We start from the raw sequence: 24196 nt of genomic DNA on the forward strand, positions 1-24196 counted from the left end.
GTGCCAACACAAGTAGTTACACTGCACATACAGAAGAACCTCAGAGGTTGTTCATAACTCTGAACTAAACGTTATGGTGGTTCTTTCAAAAGTTTACAACTGAACATTGACTCAATACAGCTTTGAAACTTTACTATGCAGAAGAAAAATACTGCTTTTAAGCATCTTAATTTAAATGAAACAAACATAAAAAGTGTCTTTAGTTTACAAAAATTTGACAAGGTTTCCTTTCCTTTTTTTTTTTTATTATTTTTTTTTTTAAAAAGTCTTTTACGTTTAACTATGTTTAGTAGTTTTACTGTTGTTGGTTTTTCTGGTCTCTGATGCTTCCTGACTGTGTACTTGGGGGGAGGGATAGTTCAGTGGTTTGAGCATTGGCCTGCTAAACCCAGGGTTGTGAGTTCAATCCTTGAGGGGGCCATTTAGGGATCTGGTGCAAAAATTGGGGATTGGTCTTGCTTCAAGCAGGGGGTTGGACTAGATGACCTCCTGAAGTCCCTTCCAACCCTCACCTTCTATGATTCTATACTTCCGGTTCCAAATGAGGTTACTGCCTCCCCTAATCTGCTGTCGAGTAATGCTATGAGCTGTTAAACAGCTATCATCACTTTCCACTCCTGAAGTGGCTACATTTTGGTAATGAGTGAAGTTCTCCGTATTTAGTAATTCTGAAAAGCAATTTTAGGCTTGCAAAAAGGTACCATATCATACACAATTCATCAGTACTGCTCCCTTAAATGTGTGTTAATAGAAATATGTCTCAAATCAATTAAAGAGGGCTCATAACTCAGCTGTAGTCATCTCTTTACTAAAAATACCAATAATTAGAAGAGTACAGTACAGTACATTATTTGTAAAACTTTAATTCATAACATTTGTGTTTGCCATCACTCTATCTTATTGGATCATGGGCATACAGACAGACACTTCTTAAGACTCGTATTGGAGGCCAGAAACTGAGCAGGAGGGAATTTCCTGTATTAGCTTAGGTGGTGTGAGGTGAAAAAGGCCTCAGCACGCCCGTGGAAGGAGATTTTTTAAAATTAAATAAAAGTAAATGTTGGTAATTTTTGTAGTCAAACCCCACTCACTGGGTTGAAAAAACTGCCTTGCCAGTTTAGAAAATGCCTTTTATCACAACAAAGAAGACTACATAAATTCTGGAGAATTCTCCCACTCGCTCTTAGGTTGGAAGAAGGAGTGAGTGAAGAAGACAGATAACTACAGATCAGTTCATCCTAGATGAACTGGATGGCTGGCAAATTAATTACCACAGAAGCCAATATCCATAAGATGTATAATGGCCCCATTATTACTCATGAAAATCTTGAAGAGTCATTCTCAGATCAAATTCTGGAAATGTTCAATGGGTACATTAACATGCATCAGGGTTTAAAAACAGATTAGCAGCACAGGACAGTTAAATTGGGCCTCCTCAAGGGAGTGGCATAATATCAGCAAATAAAGTGATGCCTATATGAGATAGGAATGATTTACCAGCAAGAGTATGAGCTCAGCTAAAGTCTTCCAAAAAGGGAACCACTCAAGTTACAGGAGATCAAGATATACATACTCTATCTCGTGATTTTCTGATTACTGCATTTGACATTAAGCAATTAGTTTTGTAACGGAAGTGTTGAAAGCTTATACTACTCCTACCCTCAAGTTACAGTAAGAACTGTCAGGAAAATGAACAGGAGTACTTATGGCAGCTTAGAGACAAACACATTTATCTGAGCATAAGCTTTCATGGGCTAAAACCCACTTCCTCGGATGCATGCAGTGGAAAATACAGTAGGAAGATATACATATACACGCACCCAAACGCACACACACAGAGACCATGAAACACTGCGTGCATCCAATGAAGTAGGTTTTAGCCCACAAAAGCTTATGCCCAAATAAATTTGTTAGTCTCTAAGCTGCCACAAGTACTCCTGTTCTTTTTGCAGATACAGACTAACACCACTGCTACTCTGAAACCGGTCAGGAAAATGTTGACTAACATGACATGTTAATTTGTGCTAACTCTAGGTATCAGTCCTTGTACACAGGTGCTCATCTGCTCAGCACCAAGTTCAAGATTGTGTGGTTCACAGCCAATAGCTGAAGACAACGAACAGAGGGATGGATCCTCTAGATATTAGGGCCATCAGCATCCATTGCCAGAGAAAAGCAGTATCCTGAATCCAGGAACTGACGGATAAGTAAAGGAAGAGTATATGAACAGGCCTATTTTAGAATATAAAAGTGTAATTTAGAATCTACACATATTTTCTCTTACTAATTTCAAATAGCTGTTTTAAACCAAAAAGTTACACAGGAAAATGAGGAGAGAGATCTCCTAGAGAAAGGATGAGAGAGTCAGAGGAAAAGAGTTAAGTCAAAGGAAAAGGCAGGGCAAATCCATATAATCCTGGTAAAGAGACGTTAATATCTTTGAATTTCTATGGTCTAAACATAGTCATCAGTTTTTTATCCCAATAAAGTAGATTATTATATAGAATCAAGTTTAATAACCAGTCCAAAATTAAGAGGCCTCATTTTCTCCAAAGTTCTCCAGTTTGCTGAGCCTTTTATGATCTACTCTCCCTAGCTCTCATAATTCACTGTACCTGAACAGCTTTTAAGAATAAAATAAAAACTTGGCAATTTACTTTTAAGGCAAGTTATCTGCTGCATTACTATGTAACTGTAGCACAGGAAGGCATCTTCTTATTAGTGTATGTGCAAAGTGCCTCACGTGGCACGTGGCCAGGATTCATCACCGAATTTGGTCCGCAGGTTGGATCATTAGCTTCCCCAACTTGAGCCAAGTACTGACAGGGAGTGGGCGTGAATGCTGATCCCTGCCCCCAGCAAAATATGTCATACTTAGTTGTATTCTATATAAATAAGGTACACATTTTCAACAGTGAGGGTTAATAACTGAAGCAGTTCAAAGGAAGTGGTAGATTCTCCAAACACTTGACATCTTTAAATCAAGAGTCAACGTCTTTCTAAAAAGATATGTTCTAGATTAAGCACAACTCAATGCAACGGAGAGACTGGGTGAAGTTCTAGGGCCTACATTATGCAAAAGGTCAGGCTAGAATAGAGTATATGAGGGTCCCTTGTGGCCTCAATCTATAATACAGTAGGATACTGTGTGATATTTTGAGAGGTACCTAATATTTAACACTAGTATTCGTCAGATTCCCCATACAAGCTTACCTGCTTCTGGATCCGGAGGAATTCTCCACATGTATAAGTTGAAGTCATCAGAGCCAGAGAGGATGTACTATTAGAAATAAAAATAAATAAAGCAAATTACAGGTGAGGCATCACTTGAATTAGGTTCTCTTTCTTAAAAGTGAATTGAGAGAATTCCAGCTGTTTGGTCATGACTTTTAGAACTTCAAAAGTTTTACTTCTCTTTGTGTCTGGACAGGCTGCTGCCCCAACTAGGAATCACAGAACTCTGGACACAAAAGGACGAGAGTTCGAAGCAAGCGTCTGCTGTCCATGTTTTATTTTTGGTCTGCTACGGAGTCTAGCCTCCAAAGCAGAGATGGATGTAGACCAAAATCCCAGACCCAACCACCCGAACTTTGAGCTCTCACCTTTTCCTAAACTCAAAATTGTTCATCCTCAGACACCACCAGCATCTAGGATGTGCCATATATTCAACCACCACCACCTGCACCACTGATGCCTTTATGAAGATTATCATGAAAAGTCAAATCACTGTTGCCAAGAATCATCTTGCTATTAGTCACTAGAGGGAAAATGACCAAATCTAGTTCTCTCTTCTTAAATTTCAGGCAACGCTGCAAATATGAGTTTATCACAATACTGTACTTTTTTTTTGGTTTATAGTTTTGCTGGGGAGAAGGTTACAAACAGCACCTCCTTTCAGCAGCCTATAATGGATGAACAAATGCTTTACAGGGGAGTCGCATCTTACGCAGTGGTTAGCTTCTAAAGTCAGTGCATAAGGCGAAAATCATGTATAGTCAAAATTACCCTTGAAAATCCCTTAAATTGCCCATAAAGTACAGTACTGTATACACTCCATCACATTAAGATTAGGATCAGCATCCATAGTGCTACGTATCCGTGAGAACGTAAGCCTCGTGTACGTGGCCCTGAAACAGCGAATCACACCTTGATCGAGAGGTTGGAGGTGGTACTGGGGGGGAAGAAAGACTACTTCAACGTCATTATGCACAAACCAGAGTGCCGCAGGGTGGCCAGGAACATTCTCTATGATCAGCAACACTTTAAAGTCAAGACCTTTCTCTTCGAGGTACCGCTTGAGCTCCGGAATGAAACACTTGTGGAACCAATCCAGAAATAATGCTGCCGTCACCCAGCCTTTTTATTTGATTGCCAGAACACAGGCAGGAGATTTTTGTTCTTGCCTTTTAGGGCCCGGGGATTTGCAGCCCTGTAGAGCAAGCCTGGCTTTATTAAATGCCCAGACACATTGCCACACAACAGTCATAAGGTCTTTAGCTGTTTTGAAGCCAGGGGCCTATCTTTCTGATTTCGAAGTGTAAGTGCAGTTGGGCATTTTTTTCCAGAAGAGCCCAATCTCATCAGCATTAAAAGCTTGTTCCGGAAGCTAGCCCTTTTCTTCTATGATTTTCTTTAATTGTTCGGGGTAGGCTTTTGCTGCCTCTTCATTGGCAGATGCAGCTTCACCAGTAGTCTGCATGTTTTTGAGGTTGAAGCGGTTCCTAAAACTGTTAAGCCAACCTTGGCTGGCTTTGAATTCCTTCTCATCAGAATGCCGTCCCTCTTCAGCTGGAGGTTTGAACAGTGTGTAGAGGCTAAGAGCCTTTTCTCGCAACGTGTTGCCATCGATAAGCACACGTTTACGGTTCATGTCTTCCAGCCATAAGTTTAATGCCTTTTCAGTTTTCACTCAAGTCTTATCATGCACCTGGCTTGTCACCTTAGCAGTTATTGGAGCACTTGATGCCACGGCTTGACGAATTTCTCTCTTGAATCTTGATGGCATGGATGCTAGATTCGTTGTGGCCATATTTACGCGCCGCGTTGGAGACCGACATACCGTCTCTCAATAAGTCCAACACAGCCAGTGTTTTCCTCCAGTGTTGGAACAGATCGCCGTTTCTTCAGTTGAGCACCAGATGAAGTAGTTGGCTTGCATTTAGGGGCCAAGTTGTATGAAAAATGTGTACAGTATCTTTAAACACTAGAATCACACTCAGCAAGGCGAGATGCTCACACTATGAGAGGCACGCAGGAACTGAGACCGACTGAGGGACCAGCAGATTCACGTCTCCCATCTCATGCTCACTCCGGGGCATACGCTCATTGAATGGAATGGTGGGCTGAATCGCCCACACTATCTACACGTATCTTGTTATTTTTCTTTTTTTTTTTGCCGAGCGCGTACAGTTGAATTTGCGTAAGTTAAATGCGTGTATGATGCAACTCACCTGTACACGAAGGCACATTGCACATTACTTTATGTATTCCCTTCTTTGTTGCATACTGCACCTTTGCACTATGACTCTGATGTGTCACTTTATGAAAATATGCTTATGATATGGATGAGACATAACAGATATACATTATGCAAGATAGCTCATATGAGATATCATTGGAAAGGTTATGATTTACTGAATGTGATTATCCAATTTGTATGCATGTATAATTTCTGTATCTGAAGTTAGGAATATTAACTATGAATCTGTATTTCAAATGTGTTACTTTGGGCATCGACCCCAATTAGCCCTTCAGGGGCAACAATGGAAAAGCCAGACACGGCTAATGGGCCATTAGCAGAGACAATGGACTGTGAAAGGACTTAGTCTTCCTGTGGACGCTCCGAACAGCCTACAAGTAATGGTGGCTACAGCCCTGCAGAGAAATGGGTCTGAGTCACCTGGTACTGGACCCACCCCTTGGAATGCCAGTGATCTTCCACTGGGAGACAAAGAGCTATATAAGGCAGGGGAGTGACATCACTGAGGTTCTCCTCTGCCTCCCCACCTTAAGAGACACTGAAAAAGACCTGGAAGCAAGAACTGAACTGAGGGGAGAAGGGTTGAGCCCCAGGTGGAAGGACAACCAGCTTGCGAATAATACTAAATGAGGTTTCAAGCTGGAGACCAGTGTAGCTGTCTTTCAAGACTTTCTGTAATCTGCCTGCAACAATATCTAGGGTGAGAAATTACTATTTGTAACCAATTTCTTTAGTGAAATAAGCTTAGTTTGAGTGTTTGGTTTTATATGCTTAGTAATCTGCTTTGTTCTGTTTGCTACCACTTTAAATCTGCCTTTTATAGTTAATAACATTTGTTTTGTTATTAAATCCTGTTTCTGTAATTTCTAACTGGGGGAGGAGGGCAAGGAGTTGTGCATACCTTCCTCCACATTGAGGAAAGAGGCATATTTCATAATATACCTTTGGATCTGCACTCCAAGGGGAGGTGGACACCTGAGTGCTGGGGCAAGTCCCTTAAGCTGAGCCTTCCCAGAACTGAACTGATCTCAGTGTCTGTTTCATCTTGCAGTTGGGTGTGGCCCTGCCTGTGTGTTGGCTGGAGGAGGCTTAATAGCCTGGTTCAGCAAGACAGGTAAAAAGGGTCCCAGCCTGGCATAACAGGCGGGCTCAGTGGTATCTCAGCACATCAGGTGGCATCCTAAGGGTGACATTGTCACAATGACAAGGGGACATTTGAAAAGGAGAACATTTCACTGCCTTCCAGTTGCCAGGGGACACAAAAACCACCTCTTACCACATCTTCCAACAACCTGCTCGGTGACTCATTTACCTTAATCTCAGATGATGGACAACAGGGTATGCAAACCAAGGACAAAGGGGCATATTCTGATCTCAGTTACCCTGATGTAAACTGAAAGTAACTCTGTTGGGTCTACTGACTTATGAATCATTTAAATTGCTGAAAATCTGATTAATTTAGCCCCCAAAATCAAACTTTTTTTGTGAGTGACAGAGAGAAAGAAAATTTAGCCTTTTCTTGACCCCTGACAGAAGATAAGCTCTGCTTATCCGGCTTGAGTTTAACTGATTTCCATTCTCCAGGGATAAACAAAACTCATCAGGCAGAGTGATAGCAGGCTGTGAAGAGACAGGTCCTGTGATCTTAACACAGGACTAAAACAAAAATAAAGCCAAACTACATGGAGAAACACATAACCTTGTAAAAACTGTAAATAATATGCTAGTTGCTGTACAGGTAAAATGTGTGCTGCCACAACAATGCAACATCAGACCTCTGGAATTGCCCCCACAAACACAATGCAAGCAACTATTCTTTTCTGCTCCCAGCTCCAATTTTAAAACTATATGGGTATGAGTAAGCATCTACAAATGCAAATTGCCTGTTTACTAATGTGAAGGAGCATGGATCAAATACCAGTTGCTTTACAAAACTTGTGTGCACTAGTTCTGTATTGCTTAGAGACTCTTCCTTTCAGTGCCAAGCACTCCAAAGAGTAATTCCTACAAGCCAACATGTTCAGGCACTTAGGCAGCTTACCAGTGCCAAAATGACCTAATGGTGCCAGGAATATAAGCGGTTCTCTTTCATATGATAGCTTGTAAGTGCTAGCCCACAGCAGGCTAGGCGACTGTGCCAGATCTACATAAATTAAGGTTTACGCAGGCAGCCTCCCAAACAAAAACAGTTCAAGAAACAAAGCAGTTCTGCAAAAGGTATTTGTTACACAGGAAAAGGCTACATGGAAAGTTTTGTTGTCGTTTTTGTAGTTGTTTAAATTATATAAAGGGTTGCCATCTTGTCAACATTTGTTACCCCAGAACGTAACCAAAACAGGAACTGTTCAGCACAGGGCAAAGACAGCCCTCGTTTGAAAATAAAACGACAAAAATATCCCTGAAAATGGTTTAAGAGAAAGCTAAATTTAAACACTTCTATCAAAAAAGAGCTGATGCTGAACAATAATGCCTCAAGTTTCCCCCTCTACCAAAATCATTGTCATACCCAGTACCTCATGTCTTGCTTTGGATAATATATGTACTACAAAAGTAGTACATATATTACTTCGGAGGGGAGGAATAGCTCAGTGGTTTGAGCACTGGCCTGCTAAACCCAGGGTTGTGAGCTAAATCCTTGAGGGGGCCATTTGGGATCTGGGGCAAAAATGGGGGATTGGTCCTACTTTGAGCAGGGGGTTGGACTAGATGACCTCCTGAGGTCCCTTTCAACCCTGGTATTCTAGGATACGTCTATGATAATAACCAGAAAATTAGTTTCAGATTTATTTTTTTAAAGGGGAAAGGGAAAGAGAAATCAAAAGAAAAATCATTTGTAAAGAACAGAACAGATGCATACAGCCTGTCTGGAAACTTCAAAATGCATCAGGCTGCAGCCATGCTAAGAGTCTGGTTTGGGAGCAAAAAACTCTTTGGGAACCTAGTAACAAAGGGAAAAACTGAGGCTACGTACGTGGTGGTGTAAGTTGCACTTTAGTGAGTGAGTGTACGTAGGTCTAGTAGTCCAAGTTTTAGGGATTCTAACTTGCCATAACTTGCATGCCAAGGAGCTGGAAGAGGAAGTTAAAAGCTCCTCTCCTACTTTTTAAGTTACTCCTAAACTTTTCTGCTAGTCATTCACTTCATACTACATTCCTCTCTCCTAGCCCATTAATGAAGTTGCACAAGCTTAAACTCACTTTAGAGTCAGTGGGCCAAATTCAGAAGTGAGGCTGCAGAATTTGCCACAGAATTCATTTCTTGCCACAGACAGATGTACCAGAGTCCCAATTTTCATTTTAAATAGTGAGTTGTGCCTAGCGATAGCCATCAAAAGCTATTAATAGCGTAAACTGAAGAAGAGAGTCACCTACACAAGTCTGCAGACAGCTTGAACCAATAGCTCAGAGATGGAAGTTTGGAACTTTGGGTAGGAATAAAAAGCCACTTTTCAGAAGATACCAAGAATTCAGCATTTCTATCACAGAATTTGCCATTTTGCTGCTGTAAAAGCCAGTAGCCAACATTCCTCCCACCCCACATCTCCCTGCCCTTCCAGGATCTCCCTGTAGTTGTCTCTTGTTTTCCGGCTTTCCTCACAATAGCGGTTAACTGGATGACAGAGCATGCTCCCTGCACTGTTGCATGGAGCCACGTAGCAGGGGTCAGGGAACCAGAACAGGAGTCCAGTTTACAGTCCGGCACTGGGAAGCAGCCAGGAGTGTAGGCATGTGAGCTGCACTGGCTGAAGAACAATGCAGCAACTGAAGAGAGGAAGATGAGCTGCTGAAGCCATCTACAACCTCCCCATGTCCCTGGCACATTCAGAGAGGAAAGAAGGTTCTAATCTGTGCTGTCTGTACAAGAGCATTGGATCCAAAGCCTGGGGCATGTAAATGGGCCACCTGTCCAGGATTGCTTCAACATCCATTTTTGAAAATAATTAATTTTATTTCAATTAGTATTTAAGTGAACCATAGTTCCATGTGGTATTGGAGGATAGGAATAGGAATGAAGTGTATTTCATAATAGAATGAATTAATACTGCTGTAGAATTTAAAATGTTGTTGCCATGGAGTACACAGCACCATGGTTATATGTTGGTAAGTGGCAGAAAGCCACTAAGCTGGTTTAAAGAAAGGCATCCATTGAAGGAGCCATATAAGCAATGTTATGTCAGCTTAGACTCCACTTTATATATGGTCCATTGATCTTAGGTTGCAATGGAATGTGCAAGACTAAGAGTATCTTCTAACAGCTGATTTGCAGAGTAACACTGATGAGGCTCATGGAGGTAAGCCAGCAGTGATGGACTCACAAGGGTGTTAGGAAATACTGAAAGGATAAATGGTGGGCCCCCAAATAGAGGATTGGTGAAATAGCGGTGACTTTTGAATCAGGCCAGACACGGAGGGAAGAGCTCACATGCTCAGATCTTTGGAGGAGAAGCCTCCACCAATGTTAAAAACACCTGCTTCATTGTCTGCATTTTTGCTGCAGTAGTTGATCACTACCGTAGATATTAGCATGCAGAAAGTTCACATGTGCCATTAACGGAAAAGCATTTCCTAAGAATCAGCACATAATTATTTCATTCTTTTAAAGGGAATCCTAAGGAAAGGGATAGATAATACAGAAAAAAAATCATATGGTCTCTATATAAATCCATGGTAAGCCCATAACTTGAATACTGTGTGCAGATTTGGTCCCCCACATCTCAAAAAGGATATATTGGAATTGGAAAGTTACAGAAAAGGGCAACAAAAATGATGAGGTGTATGGAATAGCTTCCATATGAGGAAAGATTAATAAGACTGGGACTTTCAGCTTGGAAAAGAGATGACTAAGGGGGAATAGGATAGAGGTATATAAAATAATGACTGGTGTGGAAAAAGTAAGTAAGGAAGTGTATTTACTCCTCACAACACAAGAATGAGAGGTCACCAAATGAAATGAACAGGCAGCAGGTTTAAAACAAGCAAAAGGAAGTATTTCTTCACACAACACACAGTCAACCTGTGGAACTCTTTGCCAGAGGATGTTGTGAAGGCCAAAACCATAACAGGATTCAAAAAAGAACTTGATAAGTTCATGGCGGATAAGGTCCATCAAAGGTTATTAGCCAGAATGGGCAAGGATGTTTGCCAGAAGCTGGAAATGAGCGACAGGGAATGGATCACTTGATGATTACCAATTCTGTTCATTCCCTCTGAAGCACCAGACATCGGCCATTGTCCTGAAAGACAGGATACTAGGCTAGACTGACCATTGGTCTGACCCAGTATAGACGTTCTTATGAAGGATCAACCTCTATCTATGCTGTTCGCAACAACAAGGGGAAAAGACTTCCAGATGACAACAAATTGCCAATTCAGAAGTTGCCTTAGAAGGAAGAAAACTAATATCTGCTGCTGAAGAATGCATAGATTCATTCTCAGAGCTGTAAGTATGTTAATTCCAAGCATTTTGTGCTATGACTACGACTTTGGAAGAGTTACTTCTAGACTTGTGTGTTCCCCTTTTGGTCCACTGCAGCTCCTCCCATTCCCTCCACCCCACTTAAGTCTCCCAAAGGAAATTACCACAGGCGATACACACAAGTTGAGATCTGATCTGTTGCTGCTGCAGTTGCACAACAAATATTAGCACATTCTAGAACCCTACTGCCTTCAAGTTTTTATTTTCCTATTGTTGCCTGTTGGAAAGCTCTCAGCATCTTTCAATCTATATTTCCTATATGAAGAATGAGAGAATTCCACTCTCTCTTACCTCCATGAAACGCTTATTCTGTTATACTGCTATATTGATTAATGCAAAGTATGTGTGTAAGGAAGGGTCACTTAAGTCTGTTCCAATAAGTGGAACTCTATATCCATCTCAACCCCCACTTTGCTCTTAAAAAATAAAATACAAATCTGTAGTTGCCATTAGGCCTTCCATCATATTAAATCAGTCCTAAGATATGAGAACTACAGGGCAAATTCAAATGGATAACAAGGGAGATATTTTTCATATGGAGACTATTAACTGACTGACATCTACTTTACAATTCCACTGGAATTATTGTATTAATTCCGCATTTCTTGGGTATAGAAAATATGCACATGTGCAAGCAACAAGAGAATTTGTTATTTATCAAGGACCTGTTTTCAGTACGGCTAACACAGAATGCCCACTGACACATCTGAGACAAAAATAAGGACACGTCTATGGAAGAAGTTGGGGGAAATGCCTCCAAATTAATAAAAATAAAATAAAATAATAATAATAAAAAAAGTGCAAAACTATTAGCAAAATACCACAGCCTGACAGGAAAAACAGTTCATGTCTAGGCTCCCCTCTTTCCCTGGAAGACAAGACAACACCAGACTAAACAGTTTGCTGACCAAGCCCTTCCTTCCACACACAAGACTGTTGTCTCCATGCCTGGCTGTAGTCCCCAAGCCTGTGAACCCAGCTCCCTTTAAGCCTCTCAGTATGAGTTTTCCTCATCAGGGCAGCCACTTCTGAGGCCTCCCTCCTCCTGACTGATCCCTCCCTATTACTATCTCCAGCCGAAGGACCTGGCTTGTGGAGTAGAGCTGATTTAAGTACCTGTATCGAGGGCAGACTATTAACACCTTCTTACCCTGGCTCAGTGGAGAGTTAGTATACCCAATCAAAAGTATGTAGAGAGGCAGGTGGAAATTATTCCTAGAAGCATGTGTTAGGATTAGAAAAACTTATGAATAGAAATGCTGTACTCAGTGGTGTTGTACCCATGTTGTTCCCAGGATATTTGAAAGACAAGGTGGGTGAAGTAATGTCTTTTGTTGGACCAACTTATGTTGGTGAAAGAGACAAGCTTTCAAGCTTACAGAGAGATCTTCTTCAGGTCTGGGAAATGTATTTAGTGTCATAGCTAAAGGCCAGGTCTACACTACACTACACACTTACTTTGGTATAACTACGTCATTCAGGGGTGTGAAAAATCCACCGCCATGAGCGACATAGTTATACTGACCTTAACCCCCCCACGTAGACAGAGCTATGTTGCCAGGAGAACTACCACCTCTCGTTGCGATGGAGTTATTAATCCTCTCCCATCGGCTTAGCGCTTCTGGTAAAGATGCTCTACAGCAGTGCCAATGCAAGTTTGTAATGTAGACCTGTCCAAATACAAGGTGGAACAGATTGTTTAGCATAAGTAGTTAAACACACATTTCAAGGCCATTAAGACCCCTCCAGTCATGGGGGAAATAAAGGTGGGGGGACGCAACTAGGGAAGGGGTTGTTAGTAGGTTATAAATTGCTATTATAAGCCATACATCCAGTGTCTCTCCGTCCATTATCTTTTTTAATAAAGAGAGTCTAGCAAAGTCATGAATTTAAGCTCCCAGGCTCATCTTTTGAAGGTGTTGAGCAGGTTTCCTTTGAGAATAAGAACTATCAAAGCATGATCACTCTGTGAAAAGCGTTCACCCACAGGGGATATGGTATTTTTGTTTTTTTATCATTTTCCTGTGTGAGTTCATTTGAGAGCACAGTGATTGTCTGGTTTCACTCACATAGTTGTTATTGGGACATTTAGTGCACTGGGTGAGGTACACCACATGTTGTGATAGGCACATGTAGGACCCTTGCATCTTGAAAGGTGTGTTGTGGGGGTTGATCATCGAAGCAGTAAAGATATGTTTATAGGTTTTGCATCCGTTGCTCTGATGAGATCTGGTGCAGCTTTCAGCTGGTGTGTTCTGATTTGGGGAGAGTTTGCTTCTTCTGATGAGCTTGGAGAGGCTGGGGGGTTCTTTGAAGGCCAGAAGTGGGGGTTCAGGAAAGAATTCTTTCCGGATATGGTCCCAATCAAGAATGGGTTGTAATTGTTAAATGACACCTTGTATAGGTTCCAATGTGCGATGACAGAAATATTATTTATCCATTAAACGTCTAAAAACCGCAGCTGTTTACTTAGTACAGTGTTTAGATACTATAACAATAGGTGCATCCAAAACAGAGTAGATAAAATAGGAAACAAATTGAGAGACTACAGAGGAAACTGGTGGATGAGACAGACTAGATAACATCATTGGACTATTACTGTGGCATTGTTAATTGTTAGTTTTTCCATTCCAGGACTGGACATCAACATAGGAACACCATAAGCCGCTTAGTCTTGGCCTCTCTATCAGGCAATTGTTGAAGTGGGGCAAGCTTTCAGTTCAATTCTTCCTGAATGACCTGCCTCTGTTTAATCTATAACAGACAATCATTTCTCCCTATTCACATTATTGCCAATTTTAAGATCTCATCTGATCAACTGAATTTCTTATTTGTTGTCTGCAAAATTTCCAGCCCATCCTTACTACCTGTTGTCCTTTCTATGAAAGGACTCTTGTAACGTCTATTCCTGCCTGGATAATGGTGGCTCATTAGTTTAGCATTTGTAGGTAGTGCTATGGCTTCCTGCTAAATCCTTAACCTTCAGCCGTCACAATTTTTGCTATGTTTTAAAAGCCTTGGTAACTATATGTATCAAAAAAAGTTTTTAATCAGGCAGAAAAGAAGGTTCATATCAATAGTCATACAAGGCATCTTGTTTCTAGAGGCACCATTTAAATGCCAAAGTTGTGACACTGAGAAAGTCTGAAGCTTTCCATTCCATACCTGCTCATTTCTTCAGGGATTTATACAAGTTTCCATCCCCAGGCAAGCAAACATTTGTACATTTGCTACTTAAACTTATTTGCATTCCTGAGGTAACAAGTGCCTTTTTCCCAGCTTCACCATCTCTTTCCCTGAGTACAGATATCAAATCTACCTTTCCCTCTGGAAGATCAAACAAAAGGAAACCAAACCATTCTATGTAAAAAGCATATAACTTAGTCATGAATTTTATTTTGGTTAAGACTAAAAAGAATACAAGTCTGATGACACTTCTGTGGGGAGTTTTGCCTTCCAAGACTCACTTTAGAAAGCAAGACCCTGTCCTTTATGAATAAAATATATAGGATTTATGCAACACAGCTATTCTGCCTTTCCAAATTCACAATCTAAATGCCCCCAATCTACTGTATAAGTTTGCCTAGTGTCCTAAAATTGTTTTTAAGTTTGGTTAATGTTGAAAACCAATTCCCTTAACATGGCTGTGCCACAGGTGTGGACAAGGCACAAGACGTACTGAAAATCATTCAGGCCTATGTAGTGTGACCAAGAGGATTGAGAGAGATTTTCAACACACAAATTTGACTATGATTAGGCTGCTGGTGCACAAGACCCACTACTCATAATGCTGGCCAATATAGTCTTATTGTGTCCTTGTACCCCCTCGATCTGTCTGTATCCATCTGTTGTCTTGTTTCATACTTAGATTGTAAACTTTTAGGACATGAACCACGTTTTTGTTCCGTGTTTGTACAGTGCCCAGAACACTGGGGCTCCTAAGTGTTATGGTAATAACAAAAACAGTGGCTTAAAACAAAAAAGTTATCCTTTTTCACCCTAACCAGCACAATTCTATTAACCTGAAACTGTTTTCCAGGCTGGTTCTTTAAATTACTTAACATGGCTCAAACTGTTGCATAAACAGGACTTAAAACCACCCCTCATCCACAAGAAGCAAATCAAGGGAAGAGAAGAATCTTCTCCATTTATAACATTTACATAAATGTTTACACAGCATACACTGTTTGTCCAATTACAGCTGTTGGAGAAGGAAACAGTCATCAGCTACTGTTAACCATGTACTGATCAACTTACAGAGATCCCCAAAGGCTTTCTCTGCAGTAATTGATTGATTGTTGTCCCGGAAGAGACATGCTGGTCTAATGAACTGTACTGACTGGACAAGAAAAGCCAGATGGCTGTGTAACAGAGACTAAAGAACTGCACTGAAAATTCAAATCAAACCACTACTCCCACCCCCAACACACACCCCAATCTTAAAAGCAACTGAGCGTCCAAGGGGCAATTTTAAAGACCGGTCATACAAAACTGTCATCAAAACCTATCGATCAATATTTTGCAAACTCTACTGCATAGTAAAACTGATTTTTTAAATCACCAGGAGAAGTAACTGAAAGTCTATGATTGCATATTTCTGCAGCAAGGAAAATATTCCCACTACGTCCCAAAGAAAACAAAGAAGAAGTTTCTATGCATGCGGAAAGGAAGAGGGGTAGATGTAGACTATTTCTGAACATTGCTATAGCTGCAGGCATCCTGCATGCTTTTCCAGCTCTTTTGAACGCATTGAATAGAAAGTTCTATTAATTATGAGAATACAAAATTCCTAGCCTTCTTATCACTATCCGCTTAGAAAAGAGCATATTTTAAGCTTGGTTCTGAACACAGTTTGTCCTTGTCTACACTTGCAGTTAAACAGCATTCAGTACCAGTTCAGCTGCACCCATCTGCTGGCCCCTATTTTGTTAGCAACAGGTAATTTTTTTTTTTTTAAAAAGCATAGACCAGACCATACCCATCATCCTGAAGAGAGAAGTCCTGACACTGTTCCTAAAGTGCACATAAAAGGAGCCCCAATTCTGCAAACCTCTGAAAGTGCATGAAATCAGGGCTCCTTGCCTGCAGAGCCTGAAAGGAGCGAAGGAGTACAGCTCCTTTTGTGCTAACCTCAATGTCCCGAGGACTAAGGCTCTCCTACTAAGGTCTTCAGGAAATGAGGGAGAAGAAATGTACAGGGCAGGAGGGTTGGGGGAAGATGAGGGGGAGTCAGCAGAATCAAAGGGGGGTGTTCTCTATCACTTCTGCTGCAACTCAGATCCCATGAAGTCTCTTTTGGGATGGGATGGGAGGAGGGGAAGGGGAGACAAACACTGAAAGTGATGTTTGGCTATGGAATTGGGTTTCTTCAGCTTCTATATACAAAGCTCAGTTCCAACTGCGTTCTTTAAAAAAAATCAAAGATGACCAGCCATTCAGCAAGCTAACTGACAGACACCAATTTTATCTCTGTAAAATATAGTAAGACGCTAAATTCCTTTTTATGTAAGCTTGTCCAAAACCCCCCAAAAACATATTTGCACATGAGTCCTTTACATTTCAAGACCTGACACTGCAAGAGAAATTAGTTGCCATGAGCTATCATTCATACTCCGGCATCCTTTCGCACAGGAAAAGCATACATGTACTCTTTAGAGAGGAAAAGCTCCCTTTAATTTTTAAAGAATTAGACACTGATAAGTACCACTGCCTCAAAAATGTCCTTTTAACTAGAACGAATGCAGGATAGAACAACAAAAGTTAGATTTCTATACCACGGCAACACCCTCCCCCCCCCCCAATTTATGGGGCTTAGCAACCATATAACTAATCCTGTTTGGGAGAAAGCAGTGCTGATCGTTCGATTAGTTGATGGGCACAAATCATATTATCCATCCCCAGAGTTTAGTGTGCAGAGTTAAACGTAATGAAAGCTGTAATTTTTTATAGGGAGCTTGAACAGTCTGCAGTGCAGCAAGTGGAGCATTCCTGAAACTCCCCTCCAGTGTAATGTCAACAGAAGAGGCTGAGTGGTGATGTAATGTCTGAGGGCATGCCATAGATTCAAGACACTTTTTGTTCTATTCACAGGATACAAATTAACCCTTTTATTGAAGCAGGCAACAACCAGCTGTATTTTACTACCACAGGCCCTGGAGTGGTTCAAAATATATATAGTGTGAAATAAAAGCTGGTTATTGGCATTCTGTTCATTTGCACCACATATTGTAGCTGGGAATCATGAGCAGGAAGTTTATCTATCTTCAGGTTTTATACCACTGCCCAACATGAAGATACAAATGCCTTCCATTAAGTGTATATGTACTTGGACAAATTGTGCTCTTCATTTAAACCCAGGCAGTCCCTCTAAAGTTGATAGGGTGCATTGGTGTAACTAAGGCCAAAGCTGGGCCAATTCAGTCTGCCTTCCCCACACCCCTTATTTTCTTCTATGGGTGTGTGAGCAGCTAGGCTGGGCTGAGTTGAGCTCCTAATTAAGGCAAACAAGACACTATATCGTGTTTATTCACTGATCAAGATCAGAGCTCCTGTAAAAGGAAGAGGCGAGGCTTCTTAGTAAGTGGCACATGAACAGTATATTCATATTTAATAACTAGGACAAGGGCAGAATTTTGTGTGGATCCAAATAATAAAAGTTTTCAGTCAGACTTTAGTCATCATAAGAACCTAGGTATTTGCAGAAGAGTAATATACCACTCAACATGAGTAAGGGTAGCAGAATCTGGCCCTAATATCATCATCAGTTATAATCCAAACAAATAGAAATTCATTATGGATTGATTAAAAAAAAAAAAAAAAAACTAAAAAGAATGCAGATATTTGGTGCAAACTGAATTGAGGGTTTGGCATTTCTGGGAAAAATCTTTCATATTCTGTTTATTATTTCAACAGGTTCATAAGGATAACGGTTATGTTAGTGTTCAGACTTGAATGATTCAGATGCTTTCATAGGAACACAAAGGCCTGTTACCAAGGACATAGAAAGAAGCATGGCTAGCTAACCTGTACCCAACAAAAGGGACATGTTCTTGTCACAGCCTATGTGCCCAAAATATCTGTAAGTCCAGTAGGAATGCAAACCTGAAGCACTTTTATAACATTTCTCTCAATTTCATTAATGATTGAGATTCAGTTTATATTTTGTATGATTTTTAGTTCAGCAATTTCATAGTGAGGCTAAAGAATGAACATTTCTACTTTTTACAGCTTCAGAGAACAATGATACTAACTCATCGACATTAGGCTTCTATTTTACTAGCAGCAGGTTTGCTTTAATACCATTTGCCTGCATGCAAATCACTTACAGCAGGTTCCCATTCTCAATGACAAATATTAAAGCATTTTCTATCCCTGTTCCATGGGATGGTTAACAGAGTCTATCAGGGGGGAAAGGGGGGTGATTCCAGAGCACAAAACCCTATAAAGACATAAAACACAAGAACACCTGTAGAGACTGATGGCCATAAAACTCGCTAACAGTTTCAATCTTCATCACTGTCTGGACAAAGAATCATTTACAAGTTCTGTTAACAAAAACAACATTCTTAGCAATGTTGGTTATTTAGGACTTTTGCTGTACAATGAAAAGTGTATTTTATACTCTCTAGTGGGAATTAACCTTTATATTCAGCTATCAGTCTAATATATCAGTAAAACTAAGCTAACTAGCGAATAATATAAAGGGGGGGACAAAGACATGGAAATCTACCTCTTCCCCCAACTCTAAACATGCAATAAATTTGCTATCCAGGAAATTTAGTTTTCCTCCTCCTCCTGGTTTTGCATGATCACTTGCTAATATATTTATGACTTGTTCTGTACCTCATGCTTCATCTTTGAGACCCCCTTAAGATAGTCTCTTTCCTGTCCCAGCTCCCAAAGACGAAATAAAATTAATCATAGAATATTAGGGTTGGAAGAGACCTCAGGCAGTCATCTAGTCCAACCCCCTGCACAAAGCAGGACCAAACCCCAATTTTTGCCCCACATCTCTAAATGGCTCCCTCAAGGATTGAACTCACAACCCTGGGTTTAGCAGGCCAATGCTCAAACCACTGACCTATCCCTTCCTCCCTCTCCTTTCTTCCTTTTGTCAGGATCCTGAACTCAACCTTCTCATTGTCACTGCTGCCGAGGTTGCCACCCACTTCTTCTTCCCCTACCAATTCTTCCCTGTTTGTAAGCAGCAGGTCAAGAGGAGCACAGCCCCTAGTTGGTTCCTCCAGCACATGTACCAGGAAGTTGTCCTCAACACTCTCCAAAAACATCCTGGATTGTCTGTGCATTGCTGTATTGCACTAGTTTAGTGGATAGCACTCATTTCTCAAGTACAGCCCTTTCAACACAACCCCCATCCAAGGGTGAAAGTAAGTTAAAGGACTTACCAGTACGCCGGAGTCCTGAGCAGGGGGCATGGCCTCAGCTGGAGAGGCGTGGCCTTAAATCCCCAGGCCCTTTAAATGTTGGGCCTGGGGCTCCAGCTGAGGTAGTGGTAGCTGGGAGCCCTGGGCCCTTTAAATCACCCCTGAGCTACCAGCTGCAGAGGCAGCTGAGAGCCCTAGGGTTCGGGGGCGATTTAAAGGGCCCAGGGCTCCAGCTGCCGCTACTGCAGTGGAGCCCGGGGCCCTTTAAATCACTGAGGAGTCCTGGGGACTCCCGGCTGCCACTGCTACCCTGGGGCTCTGGCAGAGCTTTAAAGGGCCTGGGGCTCCGCTGTGGTAGCAGTTGCTGGAGCCCCCAGACCTTTAAATCCCCCTGAGCCCTGCTGCCCGAGCCCTGGGGTAGCGGCGGCCGGGCTCCGTCTGGGATTTAAAGAGCTCCAGCCGCCGCTACTGCCCCGGCCCTTTAAATCCCCTCCGGAGCCTCACCGCCACTACCCTAGGGCTTCGGCAGCAGGGCTCCGGAGGGGATTTAAAAGGCCGGGGCGGTAGCGGTGGCTGGAGCTCCGGGGCCCTTTAAATCCCCACCGGAGCCCCGCTGCTGCTACCCCAGGGCTTTAAATTGCCGTCTGGGAAAGCCAGTGCTGGTATGCTGTACCGGGGCGTACCAGCTTACTTTCACTTCTGCCCCCATCCCACGCCCTACTGTGGTATGCCTTTGGTAACCACATGTTTTCCATTTAGGAGTATAACTTTTAAATCAAATACAACTCTGTCAGGTGGTCTCAACTTTTATATAAAACTCCATATGTTTAATTGAAAATTAGAATAGAATATAAAGTATTATCACTAGATCCAATGTAAAATATTAAATCTTGAGTTACTTCCTTAAGATGTCTTGAACATAAAATTAAAATGAGGACTGAATCATACATAGTCTGCTTAGCACATACCAGGAGACAAGAAATGAGAGCTGCAGCCAGAGAAAGCCTATCTTAAGCGACACTCACAAATTGAGCATCCCTTTTATTTCCAAACCCTTCCTCCCATCTTCCTACTTCCAAAACAACCCTCAGATACTACAGTAATGGGATGCAGCATAACACTCTAAGATAAACAGATGGGAGCAAGTTTCCAAGCTCTTTTTCTGTAAATTCTGTAATTTTTCTGGGTTTCATGAATGGACACATATCACACAAAGAAACAAAAACAAAGAACTCCAACACACCCGCCAAAGTACAGAATTTGCCTTACAAAGAGCTGCAGAAGTCTCTTGTCCTGTATCCCTTGTGGATTTGGATGCAGGTTCCAGCTCTTGTCTTCATGTCTAGATATGCTCCACCAGGATGCAATTCCTGTTGGAAGTGACAGCCCTATCGTTGGAAGTGACAGCCCCTACATGTCCAATTCCTATCACTGGATATTTTAAACCGTATCCAGTTACTTCTAACTATTGCTGTGTAGTTTCTTGAACTTTCATATTCCAATTAATTATTTTTGTAGTCCTCTAAATCAGTGGTGAAAAAAAAGTCATTGCAGTTTTCCTTTAGTTTGGTTGACTGGTGTACTAGGTACAAGCAAACACATGATTAGTACGCCCAGTTATACTTGACATTTCTGCAGTTAACAGACTTCCCCACACCAAAGATTAAGTTACATGTACTTGTTTTGCCACCAGTGAAAGGTTTCCAGTGAACACCCTAAAAAAGTTTGCCATTTTGGAAGACTGCCCCAATGGTCTCTTGATGATGTTCCATATTATGTCTCAGCTTCCCTCTTTCCTTCCCAGCTCTAAGTTTCATCAGGAAGTGCATCCCCCATTGCTCAGAGATTCCATATTGTATGTAACGCTTATACACCAGCTTCCTAACTGAACCAGATAACCTGTCTGTCGGGTTTTTCAAAAGGCAAAAGAACAGGCCCAGTGAAGAATGCCCACACTCTTCCCATAAAGTAATGAAGTTTAAAAAGCTAAAGGTCGATCTGGGTCCTGAGTCAGAGAGAAGGCAAACATCTTCTACAGAGCTCATGTAGTTCTACTCTGACCTCTAGAGGAAAAAGACTACTGTCATGTTTAGGTTTGTTCCATTATGGACCCATAAGTAGTGGCATGCTTCCAAAAAAGGTTAATTTGCTTCTGCAATATATTTCTTTGCCCTTTTTAAGTTTCCTTGCGGAAAACTCCTCTAATTTTTAGATTGCCTTCAGTACTGCTTCTGTGACTCTGATTGGAAATGCACAAACATACCTACTCCCTGTGCTTCTTAGGCACATCCACTTACTTCAGTAACAAAAATATGTTTTCATGCCTGAGCCCTTATAGTTACAAGAGACTCTATTCTATCTCCTGCACAGGAAACATATGTTCTGATTCCAAAATCTTTATTATTGATATCAGGGGAAATCTCACATGCTGGGCAGGTTTTATGGTTCCAGTAGTTGTAAAAATTTGTTTTTACTTGTAAAATAATAAATTTGACATGTAAGTTGAGCAAGAAGAATTTTAAATACCCCACAATGTTTGATTTTACAGGCCTGTTTCTCCTGGCTTTAAATAATAATAATTAAATGAAAGTAAGTTTATTTTTCTGACCTAGACAATGTTGTCTAATACACAGGTCTGAAAACTGATCAAATGGGCCTTTCAGAGAGCTAATTTTCTAATTTTAGATTACTTTATTCAGATGTAGAATTTACCATACACCTTGGTGTGCATTAGTTTTCACTTAATTTCTTCCTGTTGCAATATTACACAATTTTAAGGCCACCTGCCTCCCCGTGTGTTCTGGATTCAGTAATATCCCCCAAATCAGAGAAGGCTCTTAAAGTGGTTTTCAAATGCTCATGAAAGCCTCTACTTTTGCACAGAGTAATTAGCACATGAGCTTGGGAGGGCACCACTTGCCCATTACCTGGTCACGGTCGCCTGCAAAACAGCAGCTCTTCATGGTACAGGAGTTGAAGTAACCTTGGTTGTCAAACTGGAAGACAGGCAGTCGGGAGTGGATATCGTAGAGCACTGGTGGAAGACGCCGACGCAATGCCAGCAGCTGGGTACCATTGCTGTTGAATCGGACACTCATGGCACTTTGAAGGGACAGATTTCCACCATAGCGGAGCAGTGAACTAAGAAAGGGGAGAGAGAACAAGTCAGGCAGGCTGCCTGAGATTTAAAGTTTACATAAGAGCATCAACTGTGTTTCACTTTTTAAAATACATATGTGATCTCCCAGTGTAGGTTATCAGAATTTTAAAGAGAAGAGGAAATTCTGCAGAATGATCTTTGCTCCAGGTGTCGTCATTTTCATTATGCTGCCATATAAACAATTTTATACATCTGAATAAAGTCTCTCTCTGCCCCATTTCTGCAGAAAAACATTCAAAGCACCCATTTCCAAGCAAATTTGACTCAAAACTTGAATGACAAGCTATCAAAAGTGCTCAGTTTAGAAAGGTGTCTGGAGATAGAGGCTAGTGCGGGTTGCTTAATTGACAGAGATTTTATTCTCCTCCCTCCCACCACGTGCAGCAGATAGAATTCCCTGCACGGGGACAAATTCTAAGACACAGGTGATTACAATTGTTAAAAAAACAACCCACTGTTGTTGTAGGGTTGGGCTATTTGCATTTTTGACTAACCCTGCCAGCACTCAGATCTTTTGGTTCATCTGGTGCCCTAACTATTGTGGGCTAATCCCTTTTTGCTATCATGTTGGTGGAGGATGGAGGCTGCAGCTCTTTATCCACAAGTAGATGATCAGACCATTCGCTCATTCCAGCTTCCATTTACAGTTTCCATCTTTACAGCACATCAGGTAATGTTTGTGTTGACTGCTAGTGGGGACAATCAGCTCCAGGCATCTTAAATAAAAGACTACTTTAATATTAAGTTATTATGAAAAAGCATAAGATAAGAGTTAGCCAATCTCAAACATGTCACCTACAAATACTGCTAAGTAGGCAAAGTTTATATTCCATGTGACACGACTGCCTAAAATTCTTACATGGTAGAAGTCCATAGCCTCACCCAGCACGCAGATCACAACCAGTGTACCTATGTCAGCTCTTGGTCACGTGTCCAAGACAAAAGTGAGTGTTGTGTGTCCCCAGACCCTAAAGATTCTTCTTTATAGGAAAACCAAGATCTTTGTCTCCCACAGGTGCCCAGGATAATAGAAACTTGGTTTGAGGCTTGGGTTCCTTTGTGCTTCCAAATGCATATTCACTCTATGGATGGGGAAAATCGTTTTGTTTGCTCTGTGTCTGGTTTAAAGGGATTTAATGACTCCTACCACAACATCTGAGATGGACCTTTTGGTTCATGGGTTTGGGGGAGTCCCCACCAGATGATCTGTCCACCTTCAGTAGCTAACAGGCATGTGCGTACAGATGTAACATTTTCAGAGGAAGTTGACTCATAGGTTTTAATGCATCATATTTTCAGATATAGTTCTCTTCCCAAGGCTTTTATAAAAGTGAGTCACTCCCCATGGAAGGGAATCTGCATTCCACAAAGGTTTAAGCATGTCTTGTTTCATGACATATACTGTAAAACTGAACAGATGCTTGCTCTTTAGTTAGAGTCAAGAAGAACCTAGTAATGTACTTAAAATGGGCCCAGTTTTTTCCTCTCAGTGGTCAGAGTTGGATTTCCTTGAAGAAACTAGAGGCATTTTTCAAAAGTCCTATTACCTGACATTTTGTTTTCTGTAACCAATTACCTGACATTTTGTTTTCTGTCTTCCTGCCAGGACATGCCTGCATCGGACTCCTTGCTCTCCAACTCCCCACTACAAGGGTGATTTAATTAGATTACACTGCACACTCCCTGTACTATTCCACG

General features: G+C 41.3%; 1 protein-coding gene across 1 annotated transcript in view; it reads right to left on the bottom strand.

The window, feature by feature from the left end:
- DCAF5 (DDB1 and CUL4 associated factor 5) overlaps positions 1-24196 on the bottom strand; it is a 111635-nt gene that overhangs the window by 19996 nt on the left and 67443 nt on the right. The window contains exons 6-7 of the mRNA XM_073348451.2: positions 22266-22479; positions 3214-3280 (exon numbers count right to left, since the gene is read on the bottom strand). Coding sequence (XP_073204552.2) covers positions 3214-3280; positions 22266-22479 — 281 coding nt within the window. The remainder of the gene's footprint in view (positions 1-3213; positions 3281-22265; positions 22480-24196) is intronic.

This window comes from Lepidochelys kempii, chromosome 6 (assembly GCF_965140285.1).
Source record: "Lepidochelys kempii isolate rLepKem1 chromosome 6, rLepKem1.hap1, whole genome shotgun sequence".
NCBI lineage: Eukaryota > Metazoa > Chordata > Testudines > Cheloniidae > Lepidochelys > Lepidochelys kempii.